Genomic DNA, 21,930 nt, shown 5'->3' with positions numbered 1-21,930 from the left:
CTACAAAAACAGTAAACTTCAATAAGCTTATTTAAACATTTGAAGTCACACATTTACACTTTAATCTAAAGAATTGCAATATTAAGCTTATAGCCAAAGCTTCTTCAATTCTGCATAGTTTCCAGAAAAAAAGGCATTCTAAATAATAGATATTGAAAATTGAATATCAGGGGTAGTAGAATCTATAGCAATAGGTAACAAGGTTAACTGTCATTTGTTTACCAATTTGGTGACATGAGCTTATCTGCTATTATCTAATTACATTATATTATAAGCTTATTCTTTTTTAAAATGTAAGCCTAAAAAGAATTATCTCACCTTATATGATGGGCCATCTCCCTTCACTAATTTGGGATTACGTGGGGCAATAACTTTAGATTTATAATTCTGGCCATCTGGTCCCAAACACTTTAATGTACCAGTAGTACCAACTACCTCACCGAATGGTCCAAGAGGCATTTTCTATATAAAAAATAAGAAAATAAGAATTCAATAGGTTATCATTTTATTTCAATGGTACACAATTTCTTAAAGATTTTTTTTGTGAAATTTGGTAAATTCAAACTAGCTCCCTTTGATTCTTGAAGGCCTAGTTACATACCAGTACAGTATAAGTTTACTACAGTGTGCAATGAAGTAATCGTGGTTTCAATGGTCATCATAAAGGCACAATGCATAGATTTTTTCGTTTACATTTGCAATTGCAGAAATTCACTTAGCATATAATCTGGCATTAACATAAGCTTAGTGCCACTAGCCTGGCACTATTGTGTAACGATTCTTGCCGATTTATGATCAAATGCTTTCATATTATCAATCAATCAATTATCTCAACAACTCAATATCTGTTATTTTACTGTCAGTGCCATATTCATTGATGATATTCTGTGAGAAATATTAATTAGGCAATAGACATAGATCTTGATAAAAATTATCACTCTGACAGCACCTTATCACAACCCCACAAAGAAAGATGAAACAAAGCAAACTATTACCGGTTTTTTGGTCTACTCTTTCAAATGAAACAAAATTCTAAATTGGTAGCATTGAACAAATCCTGTAGGATTTGCATTAGGGGCAAATTTTCCTGTTTGTTTACATTCATAAAAATATCATGTTTGCAGTCGCCATGTTGTAAACGTGACCATAGTAACAGGAAGAAAATCCTTATTATATCCCGTTATATCATTGGTCAGTCCTTGAAAAAATCAACCAATTAACGGTACTTTAACAGTTATTCGCGTAAGAATATCTGATAATGTTTGATTGTCCAGTCTCTCATATTTGCTTTAGACGTTGCTATACAAAAACGTATGCAATCTCAAAATTAAGCATTTCACTTTTGTGATTCAAGTAATTTTTCAACAGCGAATGACGAATTTCATCAAAGACCTGGCTTTTAGTATTTAGTTAATTGCACTTAGCATACAAACAAATATATATATTTCTAAATGAAATATTGTCATATCATAAAATTTTCATGTTATAATATTCATCTTTCTGGATACGTTATGTATCAATTTTTTAATTATGACGTCAAATCCCTATTTGGTTACATAATAAGTATAATCAAATCCGAATAAAATCTTTCATTTAATTGATTTTCTATCATAAGATATCAAAATGATGTTCAGCGCAGCTGGATTTAGATTCGAAATTGAAGCAAATAAATTCATTGTATTCATTAAGTCATTGCAGTTGCACTAGACTAATGGCGGAAGGTGACTCTGTAAAAGGTTGTAAACCATCCCTAAAATCACGTTTCGTAAGAAATAATAATGTGAATGGCTGAATGCAGTGAATGACATGTTGAAAGTCACCTGAACGATTGTAACTGATACATTGTTTTTATATAGAGACTAAATAACTCAAAATGAAGATCTGGACATCACAACACACGTTTGAGTAATTATATTTGTTAGATTTCTATAATTTATCAAATGAACAACCTTTATGACTTTGATATGAGGCCTATATGATATAAATGTAAAATATGAGACAATAATGAACTGAGTGAAGTAATTGAACTTGAAGTAAAGTCGAACTCATATCGACAATATTCGAATATTACACCTAGGACTTATTTATTGCCAATGTTTCTCATACAAACATTAACTTTTAGGCTTTTGTCTTGTTTAAAATTTTAAAGTGGAAAGGTTTGATTGAGTGACTACAAACTCATCTACACGTTAACTTTTTAAAATTATTTGCAGAGTCAACTCGTCAACAAAAATAATATGATGGGGAACCTTCATTATAAAAGTGTTCTGATTAGGAGGAGACAATAAAATTGAATAACAATCTATATGGTTTTACAAATAACAACACTTTCGACTATAGTAATCTATAGGTCACAATAAATTGTTAAATAATTTCAAAATTAAATAACTTGGGTCATATAAATGGCTATTAATATAGACTGCAATTGCTGAATATTTGATTTGAATGATCTAATAACAATTGTGTTTAATTCTTTTTATTGTAATTTCAGCCACCCATGGGAATCTGTTGTAAACGCACAATTTCAAAAATATCCCAATCCATTTCTCACCGACGTTTTAGCCATAGATGTTGTCAACAGATCAATAGATACTAATGGCATCTTAAAATCACAAAGAATTCTTTCGTCCAAGTTTTTCTTCACAATTCCCAGCATACTTCAAAAAGTAAGTATTTTAGGATCATATCAGGAAAACAGGATGAAATTTTATTCTAGCACACACTAGAATACCAAGGTGATCTACAAGCCTTTACTCCTTGCTTAATATAGATCACAATTCGGCTAAAAAAAACAGGTAAACAAAAATATTGGGTAAAACAAGTCAACATAAACCTAAATAGTTGGTTGAAATTTTCTATTTCAAGATCTTTCTTTTTTGTTGATTTCAATGAACTGTTTTTTGATTATTATATAGTAGGTCTAAATAAAAAACCTTCTTCAAATAAGATACTTTATTTGTAAAATTTAAATCATTGTATAAAAAATAATAAATTTTACTAGATAAATCAGATATAAAACTTCAATAATGTGCATATTTTAAAACTTTATTTTTTCCTTTCAGATTGTGCCAATGAATCAAACTGTACAATATGCTGTAGAAAATTCAGAAGTTAACATTAAAGAAAAAACATGCACAATGAGATCACAAAATGTAAGTTGACAGATTATTTCAAAATGAAAATTATTTTTTAATCTTAAGTTATATAATTGATAAAATTTATAACATTCATCTGAAAATTTATCTTGCTACCTGTTATCTTTTCATTTCAGATAACATTTGACTCTATATTATCAATGGATGAAATTATGGTATATTCACCCCATCCTACAGATAAATCAAAGTAAGGGGTTTTATTCAAGTTTAGACATCAAAATATTGATAGGAATATACTGACATCTCACATTTTATTTAATTCTTCCATTGAAATATCTATGCCGACATAAATCTGGTAAAGAAACAAACAATCAAATGTTATACGGCAATCAATAGTGGAAAGGCTTCAAATTGGTCACCTTAACTATGAAATTGCAAGCATGGGTTAACATACATTGAGTATTAGAGATTAGGGTGATTGAAAAGTAACAAGTTACTCTTCAATATAAGGCACTGGCACAGGGTTAAAGTTATGTTTACCATAATTGTGATGCTAATATGGATTAAGTGTTTGAATTGTCATGCTGGGTAATTTAACTGTAAATCGCTATTATTATTCCAGGACTATTCTGAAGAAGGAAATAACATTAGAAGGCCCATTGAGTAGTTTTGTAAAGAATGAAGTTACCAAGGTGGTAACCAAAAATACAGAAAAGGTAGGGGAGGTTTTTTTTTTCACCACAAGGGTAAATATTAACAGCTGGAAACTAGTTAAGTTACCATCAGGATATAAAATGAAAATTTAGATCTGTATTTTATTTTTATATCAAGTTTTTGTTAAGAGAATAAGTTTTTGTTGTAGTCAGATGTTGATATTTAAAACTTGGACATTTCTAATTAACTTAGCAAATATAAATATTTGTAATATTAATGATATTTCAGGGTAAAGAAGCTATGAATTGGGTTATAGATCTCAATAAGAAAGGATGTACAGATTTGCGAAAGGAATTTCAGAAACGTGTAGACAGTGTTATATTACCGTGTCCATCTAATTAATATGTGAAAAAGAAAGGATTTTCAACTACCAATATTGTGATATAAAAAGATTTTTTAAAAATGTGCCTGATTTTCGAAGAGGTGATCTTCTCAAGGAGTGGATATTTTATAACATTCCAAGACAGTTTATCAAAATATAACATCTAAAGGAAGCTTCCATCATTTCTTTTACTCAGCTCTTAGAAAGAAAGGACACTTTTTTCTCATTAATGACTTGATTCTTGTTATTCATGCTTCTGCTAGTACAGATAAGTTTATGACACTGGCTGTAATTGTATATATTGGACATTTTTTTGGACTGACCTAACAGTAAAGAAAACAAGGTTATTGTTTGTTGTAATTAGACATTTAAGGGATGTTAAAGAGGTTTTCCAGCAGTATTTATGTTGGAGAAGAGCTAAGTGGCATTTACAGGAACGACAGAGGAAAGTTGGATATACTAAAGTGTCCTGGAGGGCTAGAAAACTTATTTTCATTTTCGATAAAGTTTTGGTGTGTGGAACAAATTTGATTATGGCTAAAATTATTCTGTAACACTGAATGGACGGCTTACATGACTTATCATATACAACTATACAAAATCTGTAAGAGTTTTCTTTGATAAATTGCCTGCTACAGCCCAAAAATTTGTTAACATGACTTATAAAGACTCTTTTTGTTTCAGTTAGCTCATATCATGATAATTGTTAGAATTTGATTTTGTAATTTTGCTGTGCTTTGACCTTTGTGCCTTATAATGCTAAGATAATTGTTTTCATGTTTTTTATTATATAATTCATATTTAGGCCAAGTCAAGCTTACTTCTGTACCTCAAATGGCTTTTCAACAGTTGAATTGAATCGTTAAATTCCAATTCATTACTCCCTTTTTGGATCCAAAGAAGTATTTCCCTGAAAATTCACCATGATGTTTGGGTACAGAAGTAGGAATTGATTTGACCATCATCTGATATCTTCTTTCACTCAGGACATCATTTGTGCATATTATCTGCTGAAGCTTATTTATTCTTGACTGCTTTTATAATGTATTTTGATTATATTTCTTAGATAAATGATTGTATAAGTTAATCAATGATAAAAGATAAAACTTAACACTCAGAAAAAAAGACTCAATGTATAAATGTTTGCAGTCTTCGTCAGCTGATTAGATTATGTTATGGCTATTAAAGTTATTATTATAGCGGTCATTCAATGGAGCAATTCTTTACTGTCAATAATATAAATCAAAGCATAGATTCAACTTATTGAACTACAAAATTTATGCATAATACATTTATAACATCTTTGATTTCAGGGCAGAAATGCACATCTTCTATTCTGTCAATTAGTGCCCTGCTATATTATATTATGTCTTTTTTGAATACATAAAGTAATTAGTTATAAGCTTAACTTGGAGAATTTATCATAGATAAGTATTTTCAAATGAATGAATAAATAATATTTTGTCTAGATTTGTTATTGTGATAGTAACAGAGCTGATGAGCTATGCTGTTGTTCACTAACCAGGGATCCGAGATTCAATCTTGACAAAGGTTAAGCCTGTTCAGTGAGAAAACGGGAAACATTTGCTCAATTTTAATGATGGGTATCTTTCAACCTGTTCACAAATTGTGCTAAAGGCAAAGGGTTGAATGTCCTTTATGGTGTAACATAATCATAATTTGATACAACATAAACTGACATGTTGAATATAAAAAACCTCTTAGGGTACAAAAATGAATACTACATTTTATTTTCATTTAGATACACACAATTATACTTATTACATTGGTGCATTTCTTCACCCATATAAAACTGAGCTGTATTTTCACAAGCATTCAACAATGTAATGAAAATATTGTGAAGCTGGTTCTACAGAGAATTATACAGTGCAATGAGAGGACACTTGCAGCTTCAATTTGCAAATGCCATTTATAAACGAAATAATAGTATTCACAAACCTAATTGGCAAATAAGTCTCTGTGTGACATCTTTCAAAAATATCTATTATATGTAAGCGAAATTCAAACTGAATCATACTGAAATCTTCAATGCAAGTAAAACTTTTGGGAGAGTCTCATCTCATATCACAGTTACAGCAAAATACTGCACTCAAGTAAATCGTAAAAGTATTGCCTCTATCAACAATATAATACATAAATACAACACTACAAATGGATTACATACATGTACATGTATTGGTCCCCAATATATGCAGCATTTGAAACATATTCATGACAGATTGCACTTGAAATTATAAATTGCACACAAATAAAGAAACATACTTTCACATGATTTTACAATGATAATTTTCTTAAAAGGTAAAATCTTCTTTTCACTAAACTAGATCAATACAATGCACATATTAACATTGAAATTTATAAAAAAAATGTTTATAAAAATGTTGAAATGACCTGAGAAACCACGTAAAAGATACCAGTATGTCAAGATAGATGAGGTTTTTGGCAACTAATTCATAATTTTTGATAAAAACGAAAGGTGTCTAAAAATGGACATGCTTTGACATTTACAAGGATAATCTAACAGAGTAGGCAAATTCTACTGTTTACTAAACTAGATCAATACATACACATATTAAAATTAAAATTTATAAAAAGTATTTATAAAAATGTTGAAATGACCTGACAAACCATGTAAAAGATAGAGTATGTGCGTATATCAAAGATAGATATGAGATTATTGGCAGTGGATACTTCAGACAGATTAATTGTTATTCCAATTGGTATTATAATTACAATTATAATTGAAATTCATAATATAAGATAATTAACACGAACACAATTATATGGATAACAATTACTTTAATAAATAACTTGCGACGTTTCGACGATGATTCTTTCGTCTTTATCAAGCAATGATCATTGTGTTCGTGTTAATATCATCAATTACTAAATGCCACTCAAGGAAGATAATATAAGATAAAAACAAAAGCACCAATACAATTGGTATATATATTATAATAGAATATTGGTGACAAATTACACAAGTATTATCAAAAGAGCATGTTAAATTACTTAATCTATTTTATTTACTATCTATTCTCATAATTTCATTTGTAAGATGCAATGTTGTTATATGTTTAAACTGGCAATTAGTATGTCAGTAATACCTGATAATAGATTTAATACAGATCCAATAACATCAATGTAGAAAACGCATTAAAGCCAATGAGAGTGAAGCCATAGTCAGCACAGTTCCTGAAGAAAAGAAAAAAATGAATAAAAATTCTTACCAAAACCAATTTGTTACATATCGGTTTTCAAATCAAAGGTGACTTTTGTAAAGCTGTTTACATACTCATTTCACTTCAATAGATAAATAATTTCCCTTAAAAAGTTTCAATTTTTATTAGCTTTTATCTTTAATATAGCCACATAGACCCAGTTTGGGTCTTACGACAGCCCTCTTGAACGTTTGCCAATATCCTGATTACACCTGCTTTAATCAATCAAATTTCTATCCTTTCCAGTGCTGGCATTTTGTGACGCTGTGTTTATCAAGATAGGTCAAAAGGCTATTGTTTAACTAAAGTGGCTATAATAAAAATAAAAGCTTACAAAAAAAATGGAACAAACGTTTGGTCTAATTTTAATTAGACAAATATTCCTCTAAACATGTATCTGATGTAAACTCCTAAATTGGTATGAAATATACTGTACCTCCTGCATATTTAAACATATCATTTCTATACTGTTCAAACATTGTTTTTAAATTAGCTATACCAGTATCAATTTTATTATGTAATTGAGCAAGTTCTTTCTCACTTCCAGCATGCTGAAACAAAATACATGTATTTAAAAATTGAGTGGTGGTTCAAAATAGCAAAGTGAACGTAGCTCTGAATAGCATATTCAATTTATGGTAATGTTGATGTGATCATGTGTTTTGAAAACAGAGGTTTTTATAATATTTATTCTCATTGTGTTATTGGACCAAATTAAAGGAAGAAGAAATACAAGAATCAATATTGGCAAGGAGGTTAAAAGGATGAGTAAATGATGTTTGAGCACATCTGGGAGACATTAAGAAAGAGTCATCTTTTTTGTATTTAATACTAATAGTAAAATTCTAAATTTTTAGTCACTGTATATAAGGCACACCCGCTTGTTTGGCAAGCCCTTTTTTAGAGCAAAATATATACCCACAAATATATGGTGATTAATGTGCTCGCCTATATGAAGAATAACTTACAGCTTCTATGGCTCTCCCTCTCTCCAAATTAATATCTAACTTTATTTGACCTTTCACCTTCCCCATTTCATCATCTAATGTTTCTTTTAGCATTTTTATTTCTACACCAAGTTTCTGAAATATTATATTTTGTCAATTTCTTACATACAACATACTTCCATTACACTCTTTATTGTCTGGTAAATTTTATATTTTTATTGTCCAAAGGAAACTTTCATTACAATATTTACCTTGATACCTAATGATTATTATTGTGTCAATAATAATTTGTGTACTTACATCTGTTTCATGCTGTAAAGATGTAAATTCACTTTTCTGTAATATTACCATATCTTTCTTAATGGAACTTATTTCTGCTAATAACTGTTGGGTTAATATTTCCTACAATATAAAAAAATTATTGAACTTATTTCAATCAAAAGTAGTTGTTTTTTCTGAAATATTTAATACTGTTCATACTGTATTCCGACTAAAGTAAGCATTAACCGCTTCTAGACCACCCTAAAGTTGACTTGTTGTTTGGTTGACGAATTGAATTGATTGTTTTGGTTTCTTATTTGTTCCAAAACAATAAGCCACCCCACAACATAGAGGAATTAAAAAATTGAATGGGTTTATAAATACTAAAAACTTTGTATTGAGTACCTGTTGTGGTTTTGTAGTCATATTACGACTCTGGTAATCTATTGTTGAATGTATTATATCAGTAAAACATTCTGTAATGCCTTCTGCTTGTTCTCTACTACAACCTAACAATAACCAAAAGAACAAAATTTTATTTCAGCAAAAGAGAATTGTTTTCGTAAGTTTTGTATGATCTGAAATGTTTTATTACCTATTGATTTATTTTCACCAAATTTTATTACAGTTACTGACAAAGCACTGACAATAAAATGGAAGTAAGAAAGAATCTTACCATTTTTTTCCAGTCTTTTCACATAAGAAAGGGTATCAAAATAAAAGACTTGTTTAACAGATGCTGGATCAACTATAACTCTTCTACTTTGAGATGGAACAAATTGTGTGGATACTTTTTCATCTACAATAAACCTTGTATAATTTTATAAAGTAGTTGCCCTATCATCAGTGCTTATGGGCATGCTTATGCTTGAATTCAATGAAGTGGTTAGGTTTAAATCTCTATCAAAATAAATCAAATCATCAAAAAATAATGAATTGACCTATACAATTTACCCCTAATCATAATATGATGCAATATTCTTGATTTGTCATTCTGAATTCACATTATCACAATACATTTTGGTTTGTTAATTTTACTAACTTACCAAAAAATTCAGTTTTGGGAATCTCCTTTGCTTTTGGCGATTCTGTATTGAGAGTTTTGGGATTTTCCTTTGCTTTTGGCGATTCTGTATTGACAGTTTTAGGGTTCTCCCTTTCTTTTGGCGTTTCTGTATTGACAAGTGATGAATGACAGTGTCGTTCCTGCAACCGGTGTCTGTGAATTGTCAACTCAGAATTTCGTTGGAAATTGTCGGTTTTGGGTTTGTTGACATGTGACGGAGATAATTGATATCGTCTCACAAATCTACATGCAATGCAGGCCGGACGATTCATCTGGGCAATACTTTGTGTGTTGTGGAATCCTATTTATTGAAAATGAGAATGCAAGAGAGCAAATCTGACACGATTTTGCAAAGTCACAACAAACCGATTACCTCCCCTGAATTTGGTACTAGGGCCGCTGTTATCAATGTAAAAAGAATTTTAAATTTTTTAAGGGGCTCCTGTGATACTTGCTTCCCTCAAACACAGATTATGTCACTATTTTCTCACGATTGTACATCTAACACTAAGATAAGTCATAGAACTATGTGTTCTATGGATAAGTCAACAAGAAAGAAATTTTTAATTTTCAAACGAAATGTCAGGATTTCATGATGTAAGCGACACACTACATTCTGTATTGTTTGTTAAAACTATCATCCATTAACTCAAAAATTCCAATCGAATCAGTCCACCGTTATGTTGAAGTTTATTATTTTCTGCTACATGATCAAGTTACTATCTTGTATTGTCAAACAACTCTTGATGGTACACATATCTCATATCATCATTCAAAAAGAAAATATATTTTTGAGACTGTTAGCATTGACCATTGATTAATTTAACTCTTGAACACAAACTGCGGTCAAAGTGACTTTTATCACAAAATGTATTTATTTACAGAAAGACAAAATACAGGATTATGAAAACAACATGGGGAAATAAATATATCAAACACATTATGGAAGATTGGCAAATAAATTCCTGTCCAATGAAAACTGTTCAGATTCAAGAATTTGTCCAAAAAAAATCTTTATCTTAATTTACCAAACTCAGGAATATCATTTTTATAAATGCCTTGAAACAAACTATTCTATTTCAATGTAGTACATCGGTAAGATAGAAATAAGATAAAGTACAAGGAGTTCATGATTTCAGGATTAGAATGAACATGAATATGAAAATGAATTGTCTTCAAAGGAATTGGACACATGAATCACACTTATCACGTTGATTGCTTGGATCTAACATCTTTTTCATACTTCTCTAACAGGTGTTTTTTGTACAAAGTCTGATTTTGCCATAACCCAGCTGCATGAGTATTCAAAGGACTGTCAATATTTGGCTCTGAAATGAAAAAGACAAGATAATGAAATTCAATTTCAAAGGATCAAGTTTTTAAATGCTAAAACTAGCAGAAGTGTCAGCTATTCAGAGTACTATTTAGAATGTAAATTCAAGTCTATTTTGCCTCATCAGTAAAAAATGCATAAGAGAAAATTAACCGATGTGGAATATCCATTTCTTTTTTATCTATTTTAGGCAAAATGTTTCAACAAAAAAAAGCAAGAGGGGGAAACAAATTACCAACCTCCCAATAAACTCTGTACAGACAAAAGAACTGTTCTAACATCATATAGAGCAGACCATTTCTCTTTTAATATATCTAAACAAATATTGCCATGACTATCTACATTAGGATGATAACATGGTGAGTCAAATTTCACTGTTGGAGCTTGATATGGGTATCCACTTGGAAACTCAAAAACCATCTTATATTTTAGTCCTTCATACACCTGAAAATAGTATAGAAAAAATGTCTTCATGATATACCATGTTTACATTGATGACATCTGGTAAAAAATTTCTTATTGCCACCTGGTACATGTTTATATCAAACAATAAACATGTGATTACTAATGTAGACTCTGAAACACATAACAGGTTGACAAACTGAGAGACAGAATGGGGTGTTCAAAATTGCCCATAATAGCTTGCTCACTGAGAGTTCAATTTAATAAAGTTTGTAGAGGACTCTAAAGAACCTTAAGCTCAGAAACTTGTTTAATGTCCATTTGTGTGGTCAGCGATGTAACTGACTGAAATGCTGCTGTACACTATTTATTGACTAACTTACTGTTCCTTGGCCACCTTGGATGGTACCAATCCATCTGAACAAATTATCACCATCAGGAAAGGCAGATATACCAGGGTCACCACATGCCTACAATCAATAAGATAAATTTTCAAAATCACCTTAATTCTAATGGCTGTCTTTACCTGATCTGGACCAAACTACTTTCAGATTCAGTCAGTAAATAATCACTATTCAGTGAAAACAGAAAAAGAATAATAGGTCCATAGATCTAAATGCAAGTGAGAACTTTTAACATAGGCTTAACAAACTAAAATATACTGACCATTAATGAAAGAAGTTCTCTTTTTAACCTGGAATTATAAAAAAAATTATATTTGAACAAATAATAGGCCACAATCACCATACTTAGCCTTAGTTTCTGACTAACTGAATAAAACAAAGTTTATACTACAACAGATAGATCTAAACATAACAAGGTGTTGGCATTATACAGCACATAACAAGGTGTTGGCATTATACAGCGCCAGTCTTTGGAGACTGAGATGGAGACGGAGATAGAGGCTGAATTCAACTCAAAAGGCCCTCCTGACATGGGAAAGGCTTCTCCCAAATGTTCCCCATTAGTGCCACCAACGCTAATATATTACCTCAATTCCTAAGTATATATCCTATTCTAAGACTAAATTGCCATTCATCACTCAATTTTTTTATCCTGATTTCCCCCTCGAATCAATCCCTTTTCCTTTTCTTTCCTCATACATTTTAAATAGGCCTAGCTACGGCTACAATTTAGTCGATTTACAATACTTACCTTAAACTTGGTTTTTCATTCGGTAATTTCGTCTCATTTATTGAATCTTTCACGGGATTAACTGCAGTCGGGTCTTGGTTTTGTGAAGCCATTATTTGTGTAAATATGAAGATTTGTTTTTTACCAAATATCTTGTAAAATTTATCTGTTATCAAGAGTAGTGTACACATTCATTCAAAATCTTTTGTGTAAAATACAAACAGCCAATCAAAACAGCCCAATGAAAATTTTCCAACCAATCAAATTCTTCGATGATAGAAAAGGAAGTAGTATGAACAGCGAGTTGTAACTATGCACACAACAATCTCGTTACCGTGAAAATCTTTGCATTCAGACCTTGATTGGTCTAAATATTTGAAAAGTGGTCAATGAAATGTTTCAAAATTAGAAAACTTTATTATAAAATATGTATATTACATGATAAAGGTTTAGAGTTAACATGTTCATTTTAAGCAAGAACTCCACCTTGAAAATGAGGATTCTTTCCTGGTTTGCGATTATCGTGGAATATTACACCACCTTCCTTTATAACCTGCTTGACAACCAGATATACTACACACTCCATTAGATTTAACACATGTTTTGTGTTTACAGCCTGCGCTACATTGCAAAATACAATTCGGTCCATAGGTACGGTCTTTACAAGCTGAAACAAATGAGAAATATTCAATCATGTTCATTCGTCCGATAGGTCCCTATGTAAATTACATTGTAAAAGACTATTTATTCACATCCACATTTATCAAGACTACTTTATGACCATACAATCAAGGACAGACACTTACGATCTAAACATTTTTCTCCTCGCCATCCGTCCAAACAACCAATTAGGCATATTCCAGTATCTTCATTGCAACGGGCATCTTTACACATTCCACAAAGCTTGTCACAGTTTGCCCCATAAAGCCACGGTTCGCATCGACCTACAAATATTCATTGCCAAAAACAAAATCTTTTGACAGATATCAAAATCAAACAGCAGTATCTTGAGATAATATGTGTTTCGGACTAACTTTTAGGGAAAATTCACCTTTCCACAATTATCTCCCTTATTACGTTTCTTGAAGCATGAGCCTAGATACTTTTCTAGCTTTGAAAAAAAATAACCTTGTCTGATAATCTACTTACGTGATGATTGTGACCCCTGAATAAAAAGGATAAGGTAAAGTCTAAAACCTACTAATAAAATAGTGGTAGAGTTGTGAAGAGAATGCATGATTTTGTTTGACCCAGATTGACATTTAAATGAGGGTAAGATAATGGCTACTTGCAGGCAGTACTCGTACGCTTATTGTCTATGAATTATTGAGGATAATTATTGTTAATCCGAAAGTCAATTTAACAATACGTCCTAGGACATTCTTCTTTCATTAAACAGATAGGAAGAATATTGAAATGATGGTGGCTCAAAGCTACATCATTATTAGTGAAGCAGAGACCTGTCGCCACTTTGAACGGGATAAGAATAACAAAGTATGATATGAAAATAAGACTGAAAACCATTTTAATTTATATCTTTATTTTAAAGAAGTCAGTTTTGAGGGCATCTTTAGAAGTGATTCTTAGTTTTGGATTTATTTCCAGACACTGTTTTATAAGGTGAATCATGTCCTGAAATACGTTGGTGTCAATACCACTAAAATCAAGATGTTGTTCAGATTGTAAAATTAATATAGCCAATGGATTGTTATTACCATATGGATATCGTTGACATAACAACACATATAAAATAATTCCAGCACTCCATGTATCACATGCTCTAGGGTCACATGACTCTTGTATGAAATATTCAGGAGGTAGAATAGATGGGGTAGTTATGCCACTTGTTCGAATTTTGCCATCAGATGGTATTCTCACAGCACTACCGAAATCACATAGCTTAATGTGACCACATTTATCCACTAGCACATTTTCAATCTTCAGATCCATATGAGCTATTGCATATTTATAGTGGAGAACGTCCACAGCTTCAAATATTTGACAAGCAATGGATCTGGAGTTAATGGGAATAGAGTCGCATTCTGTTATAATTCTAAATAAATCTTGTCCTTCTACATATTCTGTAACAATTATCACGTGATCCTCTATATGGAAACATTCTAAGCATTTTAATATATTTTCGTGTTGAATCGATGTCAAAATATCTAATTCAGTTGTCCAAGAATCGAGTTCTCGTCGACATTGGAATTTTCTTGGTCGCTTAGATACTTTGGCTGCTGAAAGTTTTTTTGTGATTTGCAATTGGTTCGAAGAACTGTCTTGAGCTTGCTTCAGAGCCAAAGTCCTTAAATCTGAACGATTTTCAAGGAAAGATGACGATAGATCATGCTGCTGTGTCGATGATGGTTCACTTGTTCCATTCTTTCGAAATGGAATGTCTGTTTCAACCAAATAAATGTAAGCGCATCCACCTTCTCCAATGATATTTTTGAAGATGTAGTTCCTGAAGCAGTTACCAGTTAATGAGGATGGTTTAAATCTCTTGACTGTAGTGTTAACTTTCATTAATTTGTTGTTATTTTCTGGCCTCCTTAATTTGGACTTCACATCTAATGTTGGTCGTTTTACATCATCACCAGTCGGCATATTAATAGAAATTAACGTTCAATGGAAGTTCTAAAAAAGAAAAGAAACTCTGATTTTTGATATAGGTTGTTTTGCTTAATCCTTACACCATTGTATTCTTCGGAGACATATACGCACGTTTTGAGATAGGCTAGGATAATGCCAGTTTAAAGAGGTTATATATTTCTGACGTTCCACCATATCGAATGGGATACTTATCATGTTTGCAGTTTTTCGGATAAGACAAATTAAACTAAGAAATATCTTACCTATATCTATCTACTATATATATATATATATATATATATATAATAGTTTGCTATCCATCAGTCATGGAACCAATCTGTTAGATCTGTTAGTGGTCTTATTGTATTATTTATTGAAGATAATTGGGAATTATTAAATATACCGACCTTTACAGAGAAGAAATTATATTAGTAACTGTGTGTAATTACAAATATATTTACTATTATTAGCCACCTACATATTGTAGTTTATAGAGAATGTTAATTTGACACCCTGTCCTACAGCCAATAAGGTATAAAATCTTAAACTTCCATGCAGTTTTGTAACATGTGCCTCGTGAATCCTATAGTCCCACTATATTTCTTCTGATCATGGTCGTTCAGATCTATCAAAGGTTTGCTAATTTGACGATTATTTAAACCCTTGATACGACAGGATGATATTTGTACATTTGACAAAAAAATAGCAGAATGGTGGTAATCAGGGGTATTACTTCACAGTAATATATTACAGTAATAATGTTAGATGATATAGCACTTTAATGATATGCATTTAATAAATAACAAACATTCAACAAACATAACAGACAGTTAGGAATTGTGGGTCTTAATGTGACGATTTCGATTTCCAGATTGACTAAATGATTTATTACAAACATCACAACTGTAAGGTTTCTCTTTGGTATGGGTTCGGAGATGTTTAACATAGGTAGAGTTGTCTGAAAAACTTCTGGAGCAAACTTCACAGGTATATGGTTTTTCACCAGTATGGGTTCTCATATGAACTTTCCAGGAAGTTTTAAAAAGGAATTTCTTTGGACAGTATTCACATTGCACTCGGCTATCAGAAATCTGTGGAATTGGTTCTGTCGTGGACTTCTTGGTGGGTTGAGAAACGGTGACTGTGGATGATTCATTCTGGATGATTTCTTGTGGGTCTGGTGTGAACGTCTTAATGGTTTCTGGCTGTATACTGCTAGTCATCAATGAATCTTTGGGGGGCTGACCAAGAGGTTCATTAATATCCCTTGAAACTGGAAGCGTATGATCTGCTATGTATGAAAGGAACTCTTCAGTGACGTTACTAAAGATGTCTACCTCGTCAGACACAACAAAATTATCTGTTAGATCATAAGAAACGGTTGATGAAGGCATAAACGCATCGTAGTAATTATCTGGCAGGGTAGCAAGACTTCCTATATCGTGAAAGGGTGATGATTCTAAATTGTCTCGACATAATGTCTCTTCTTCCAGCAGACTATCAGCTAAAGATGGTGTAAAGGTAGTGTTTGGTAGAAAGAGATCCTTTGGAGTGGACGTCTTGTAATACATACAGGATGGTGTTGTTGGTAAGCATGGATCGATTGGTGACAGTGGTAAACAAGTGTTCTTGGATGATATAACTCGGTTTTTCGTACATCTAAAATAGATATTTTTAGCATCACTTATAATTTATTAAAATCATAGATACAATAAAATGGAATAAGAATTGATTACTAAAGGTCGCGATGAGATAATCTGATCATCCCATAAAATTAAAAGTAAAATAAAATAAAATAAAAATCCAAAGTAAGATCAAGGTGTAAAAAGATTGCTACTTACGGTTGTGGCTGTTGACGAGAATAAGGATCATATCTACTGGAGGACAAGGCTAATCTTTCAGGACATTTACTTTTATATTTATTAAATTCCATTTTGGTTAAATCTTTAAAAAGTTGTTCTCGTGTATATATTCCTGTTTGGTGCTTGGGAATGTAAATGACTTATCGAATAATTTGAAGATCTTTATAATGCTGTTGATTGAATCGTGTCAATTATGATTTTCAATCAAGTGTCAATCATCATCATTCAATCAACTGCCATATCAATCAATTAGGGACGAGTTAGCTGAAGAGTAATCTGTCGGTAAAGATTATTGAAGAGTAATCTGTCAGTAAAGATTACTGAAGAGTAATCAGTCAGTAAAGATTACTGAAGAGTAATCAATCAATTAAGATTATTGAAGTGATCGGTGATAATGATGTAATCAGATGGGATATCATATATTAGTGGCAACATATTTAATCGGTAAGTAATTATATTATTTGGTGAAGATTAATCAGTGACTAATAAAGTACTCTGGGAGTAATCAGTGATTAATATTCAATTAATCAACTTAACCCTAACCACTTTCTTTCAAACTTGGTATATACATGAATGTTGCGCATTACTAACTTTCTTATTTCTCATCCAAATTTATCAAATTTGGTATGTATGTGTATAATCAAATTATCAATACCTTAATTTGTCTACCTTCGTATGTACCAGTTTGTCGTAACACGCTCTACATCAGCACGGTTTAGGGAACGGACCTAGCCTTTTCTTCTTTTTCGTATGTATGTCAGATCCCAATAAAATAATATCGATCTTTTAAAGATTCATAAAAACATTTCACTCAGAAGTTCATATCCCTCCAAAATACAATTGCAGAAAATACGATATCACTGTTATTGTGTTTGACATTTATTTTGCAGGACATTTTTAGTATTACTAATGAATTTTGAATTTGTACCCGATATCTGATTAAATTCAAAGAAAAGTTTCAATGCATTAAAGATTATATTTTATATTTCATATTACATTAAATAATGGTTTGTCATATTTCAATGTCGGCACCAGCCATTCTACTAAGGAGCTACGGTATAATAAGCTTTATCTGACAGCATATCGTTATATGAGTTGCCAGGCATCAGACTGTATATAGATTGAGGTTGCGAACTATCACAGGTACTTGATGGTGCACCAATAATACCAACTGTAACATATTCCCTTGTATCCGTTTCTTCACAGACTACTGCTCCTCCATCATCTCCCTGTAATAAATAAAAACACATGTTTACTTACATTATCTTTATAAGGTAGGAAACATTAGTCAATCAATTAAAATCAACTTGGTCCTAATTAAGTTAATACTCGTTCATGAATACGTCTCAAGTTTTCCCTAGAAAGAAAGCAAGCTTGCCAGGTAAAGAAATCATACGCCTATACAATATACTACTTAATTTGTAAACCAAGGGCAATAACTCAAAATATTTTTCATGTTGGCGCATAAAACGGATTGGCATATGCCCACAATATATGTAAATTTACAAGGCCTTTCTTGGGTTTTGAAACCAAAGCGGAACTCTTTATAATATATATTTTTATTTTCAATATGTTAGTACAAAAAAAACTACTTACAGTACAAGCAACAGAACCTCCAGGCACAGTATTGCAAATATTGTTAACAGCCGTAGTACATTCACCAGATAGATCTAAAGTTACATCTCCTTCTCGGATATTTGTGTTTTTAACTGCGTGCAAAATTAAATTTAATTATAGTCACTACATTACTGATATCCGTAGCAAACAAAGGGACATATTTTCACTGTGCTATTAGGCTTAAAACGGTTTTAAGATGATATATTCGATGCAATAGTTGCAGGAAATTCAAATTTCAAAATTATGAAATTTCTCGCCAAAAAAATAATAATTATCAATGGACAAACATGTATAACTTACATCCTGGATATATATCACCATAACCAATAAGTTTACAAGTAGATTCGTCTACTGTCATTAGAGGGTTAATAACACAGGCAGGTGCTGAACTAGTGCTGTTAAATACAATTGGTGTTGATAAGTTAATTTCAACCAAATCTGTAATTGATAAAAATCAGATATTCCTTTTTTATGAACTGAATCTATTGTCGTATATCAGAAATATTGCATTTTTCAATTTTGTTTTGTTATTTTGTTATGAGAAGAGTATATGAGATGCTCGCGTAAACTAAAGACTTACCACCAATATTTGAGGAGGACAATGGCTTATCCAAGACAATTGTTTGCTCAGTCCCAGCCTGCTTAGACGTGTCATGTGTACCGATAACAGTACTAACTATCATATCAAGACTTTGGATACTGGAATAAAGAATGCAACAATATCGAATTTGTAAGAAAACAGACAGAATGTTTTTTCATATCATGCCAGAAAACCAGACATGAAAACCAAGGTCGTAGCATGTTTCTGAATTGGGAATTTCTTATCAAAACTAAATAAGCTAAATAATGGTGTTCCAAACAACTTTTCTTTAGTCATAGCACCTGTTAAGTCCAGCTGATGAATATATATACTTATTGATCAAGTTTCAGACTTAAAATTTGATGTCCATAGTAAGAGGTAGTAACCCTTTAAGGTAAACAAATAGACGATGATCCTAAGCTTGGAGTGGATGGTATGATATAAGAAAGCAGCAAATAAAACTGACGTTTCAATATACGTGTAGCATCCCAGTGACGTCAGTATAGTTGTCTCATCGATGACGACCCCGGAACAGAAACAGGTTGAAATCGGACCCGGTGAATACAGCGGAGACTGGAAACAAACAAGGCCCGGATATTTATCTTCTTGTGCAACTTGTCCACCAATAATTCTTTTCATCAGACTTGTCTTTGGTGCACCATATTTAGAATATTCGCATTCTGAAAATATTGGAATATTAAATTGTATTATGGATGGGGAAGTAGCAATCAAATAGTATCATTCGTAAATAAAACTTCGTTTGAAATGAATATCGTGATATAAATAATTTACTGACTGTCAGGAGTAGGTGTCGTGGTTGGAGTTTCCGTTGTCGTTGTGGCAGCAGAAGTCGTCGCTGTCGGAGTTGTTGTATCTACCAGAGTTGTGGTATCTACAGGAGTTGTTGTATCTACCAGAGTTGTTGTATCTACCAGAGTCGTTGTATCGACAGGAGTCGTTGTATCTACAGCGGTTGAAGTGTCTACAGCAGTCGTTGTAGCCACAGAAGTCGTTGTATCTGCAGGAATTGGTGGAGCCGCAGGAGTTGTCGTATCTACAGGAGTTGTAGCCTCTGGTGTTGTTGTATCTGCAGGAGTTGTTGTGTCTGGAGTTGTCGGTTCTGGAGTTGTTGGTTCTGGAGTTGTCGGTTCTGGAGTTGTTGGTTCTGGGGTTGTTGGTTCTGGAGTTGTTGGTTCTGGGGTAGTTGGTTCTTGAGTGGTTGGTTCTGGGGTTGTTGGTTCTGGGGTTGTTGGTTCTGGAGTTGTTGGTTCTGGAGTGGTTGGTTCTGGAGTGGTTGGTATAGTAGTTGTTGCATAACCCGGTACGTTTGCACATTTTGAAAGACATAGTTTGCAAAGCGCTAAAAAAAAAGTCGCAAAAATTGTGTAAAAGATGAGAAACAAAAAAAGTTAGCCATCTCCTCAATAAATGACGTAGATTTCTGTATATATGCCTTGTTCACAATTTACAAAAAATGTGTTCAAACGAAAAAAACGCTACACCTTAATGAATTATAATACTCCTAATTGGTTTGAATGTGCCATTCGTCGATACTCAACTCGTTTCAAAATGCGTTAAATTTTGTACGGGGAAAGGTAATCGGGGTTTACCTGGCATACTACAATACGCTGGTTCAGTCACTTTCTTACATCTGTCTGGGAAAATAGCTGAAAAAAAGATGTGGACGTAAGGTAATTTAGGGGTAGATATAAAAGAATATTTGATTTTTAAACAAGAGAATTAGTGGAAATGCGTATTATCCGATATTAGTCAAGTTGAAATTATCACATAAAAGGAATTTGGAAATAAATAATTTACAATGATAAACTTGTACGAAACGTCAATCTGCCGATACAAAATGCTAAAACACTTACCACAAAGAGGATCATTCCCTGACGGCGTTGGGGTTGTTTCACATCCTATACCAAGCAATTCTGTATGAAGTAAAAATTGATAAGTGTCACATTTCTGAATCCAAATATATTAGATTTATTATTCCATGCCATATAATAGGCTGCCACTGATATATGATATGATTGATAATTCATAGTAAATGTGATTGTGGTAAGTGTACCTATTGTAAATATGATTGTGGTAAATTTACCTGTTGTAAATACGATTTAGGTAAATATGATTTTTGCAAATACACTTGTAGGAATTGCACCTAATGTAAATGTGATTGGTGTAAATATGATGAAGAAAATGCACCTGCAAAAAGTAATGATTGTGGTAATTTTATCGGTTGAGAATAATGATTTTGGAAAACTTACTAGTTGTAATTATGATTTTGGTAAATGAAATTGACGAACATATTTATAATAACGAACTTATTTTATCGCATTAATACATAAAACTTACTTAAATAATAATATATCATATTGTATTATATAATTCCTACTTACGACATGTATAACTAACAGACTGGGCAGGTCTAAAGACCGAGATGAGACAAACTAGAAACAATATCCTGGACATCATCTTGACTAATCTAAAGAATTCTTAATTTCGAACCCCCACTTTTATATTCTTAACCCTACCTTAGACACCTGCCATTGTTTCTTTATGATCTATTTTGTAGTTTGTATATCATGTTTAATCAAAACATATCCCATCGATTAATTGTATTAATCAAGTCAGGTCCTATAATGATGACAAAAGAATTGTTTAGGCAAAACATATATCTGAAAATTGTTTTTGAACGTGTCAATTCAATAAGGTGTAGTATTTTTCTTAACTTTGATTATTTGTTTTCTTGAAACTTGC

General features: G+C 31.9%; 6 protein-coding genes across 6 annotated transcripts; 1 reads left to right on the top strand and 5 right to left on the bottom strand.

Moving 5' to 3' along the window:
* The first annotated feature begins 1,568 nt into the window (after nucleotides 1–1,568).
* LOTGIDRAFT_204146 (hypothetical protein) lies at nucleotides 1,569–4,350 on the top strand. Its single transcript, XM_009060115.1, has 6 exons — nucleotides 1,569–1,905; nucleotides 2,492–2,666; nucleotides 3,063–3,152; nucleotides 3,272–3,342; nucleotides 3,718–3,811; nucleotides 4,038–4,350. Exons 1-6 carry the CDS (start codon nucleotides 1,874–1,876, stop codon nucleotides 4,149–4,151), a joined length of 576 nt encoding a protein of 191 aa, XP_009058363.1. The 5' UTR covers nucleotides 1,569–1,873; the 3' UTR covers nucleotides 4,152–4,350.
* Nucleotides 4,351–7,291: 2,941 nt separating this feature from the next.
* On the bottom strand, nucleotides 7,292–9,919 carry LOTGIDRAFT_163625 (hypothetical protein; the record flags this gene model as incomplete). The annotated part of the gene is made up of 7 exons (XM_009060114.1): nucleotides 7,292–7,347; nucleotides 7,810–7,924; nucleotides 8,342–8,455; nucleotides 8,621–8,722; nucleotides 8,987–9,090; nucleotides 9,258–9,380; nucleotides 9,628–9,919. The coding sequence occupies 7 exons, from the start codon at nucleotides 9,917–9,919 to the stop codon at nucleotides 7,292–7,294; spliced, it is 906 nt and encodes a 301-aa protein (XP_009058362.1).
* Nucleotides 9,920–10,853: 934 nt separating this feature from the next.
* Nucleotides 10,854–12,629, bottom strand: LOTGIDRAFT_163624 (hypothetical protein; the record flags this gene model as incomplete). Its single annotated transcript, XM_009060113.1, has 4 exons — nucleotides 10,854–10,975; nucleotides 11,220–11,424; nucleotides 11,766–11,852; nucleotides 12,591–12,629. The coding sequence occupies 4 exons, from the start codon at nucleotides 12,627–12,629 to the stop codon at nucleotides 10,854–10,856; spliced, it is 453 nt and encodes a 150-aa protein (XP_009058361.1).
* A 1,426-nt stretch (nucleotides 12,630–14,055) lies between these two features.
* On the bottom strand, nucleotides 14,056–14,703 carry LOTGIDRAFT_76502 (hypothetical protein; the record flags this gene model as incomplete). Its single annotated transcript, XM_009059961.1, has 1 exon — nucleotides 14,056–14,703. A coding segment is annotated over one exon (648 nt), but the record flags the coding sequence as incomplete, so codon positions are not given.
* A 1,238-nt stretch (nucleotides 14,704–15,941) lies between these two features.
* On the bottom strand, nucleotides 15,942–16,181 carry LOTGIDRAFT_88524 (hypothetical protein; the record flags this gene model as incomplete). Its single annotated transcript, XM_009059963.1, has 1 exon — nucleotides 15,942–16,181. A coding segment is annotated over one exon (240 nt), but the record flags the coding sequence as incomplete, so codon positions are not given.
* A 1,695-nt stretch (nucleotides 16,182–17,876) lies between these two features.
* On the bottom strand, nucleotides 17,877–21,645 carry LOTGIDRAFT_233567 (hypothetical protein; the record flags this gene model as incomplete). The annotated part of the gene is made up of 10 exons (XM_009060112.1): nucleotides 17,877–17,905; nucleotides 18,118–18,199; nucleotides 18,567–18,679; nucleotides 18,888–19,025; nucleotides 19,168–19,286; nucleotides 19,634–19,847; nucleotides 19,964–20,527; nucleotides 20,778–20,834; nucleotides 21,042–21,101; nucleotides 21,570–21,645. The coding sequence occupies 10 exons, from the start codon at nucleotides 21,643–21,645 to the stop codon at nucleotides 17,877–17,879; spliced, it is 1,452 nt and encodes a 483-aa protein (XP_009058360.1).
* Nucleotides 21,646–21,930: the final 285 nt, after the last annotated feature.

Source organism: Lottia gigantea (assembly GCF_000327385.1).
Source record: "Lottia gigantea unplaced genomic scaffold LOTGIsca_40, whole genome shotgun sequence".
Lineage (NCBI taxonomy): Eukaryota > Metazoa > Mollusca > Gastropoda > Lottiidae > Lottia > Lottia gigantea.
This window is presented reverse-complemented; position numbering and strand designations above follow the sequence as displayed.

What these genes read in the sequence shown, in the direction of transcription:
- LOTGIDRAFT_204146 (XM_009060115.1), top strand. Translation starts at nt 1,874, where the DNA reads ATGAAGATCTGGACATCACAACACACGTTTGA. An exon ending in ACATCACAACACACGTTTGA is followed by an intron (nt 1,906 to 2,491) that starts GTAATTATATTT and finishes TTGTAATTTCAG; the next exon opens with CCACCCATGGGAATCTGTTG. An exon ending in TAACCAAAAATACAGAAAAG is followed by an intron (nt 3,812 to 4,037) that starts GTAGGGGAGGTT and finishes ATGATATTTCAG; the next exon opens with GGTAAAGAAGCTATGAATTG.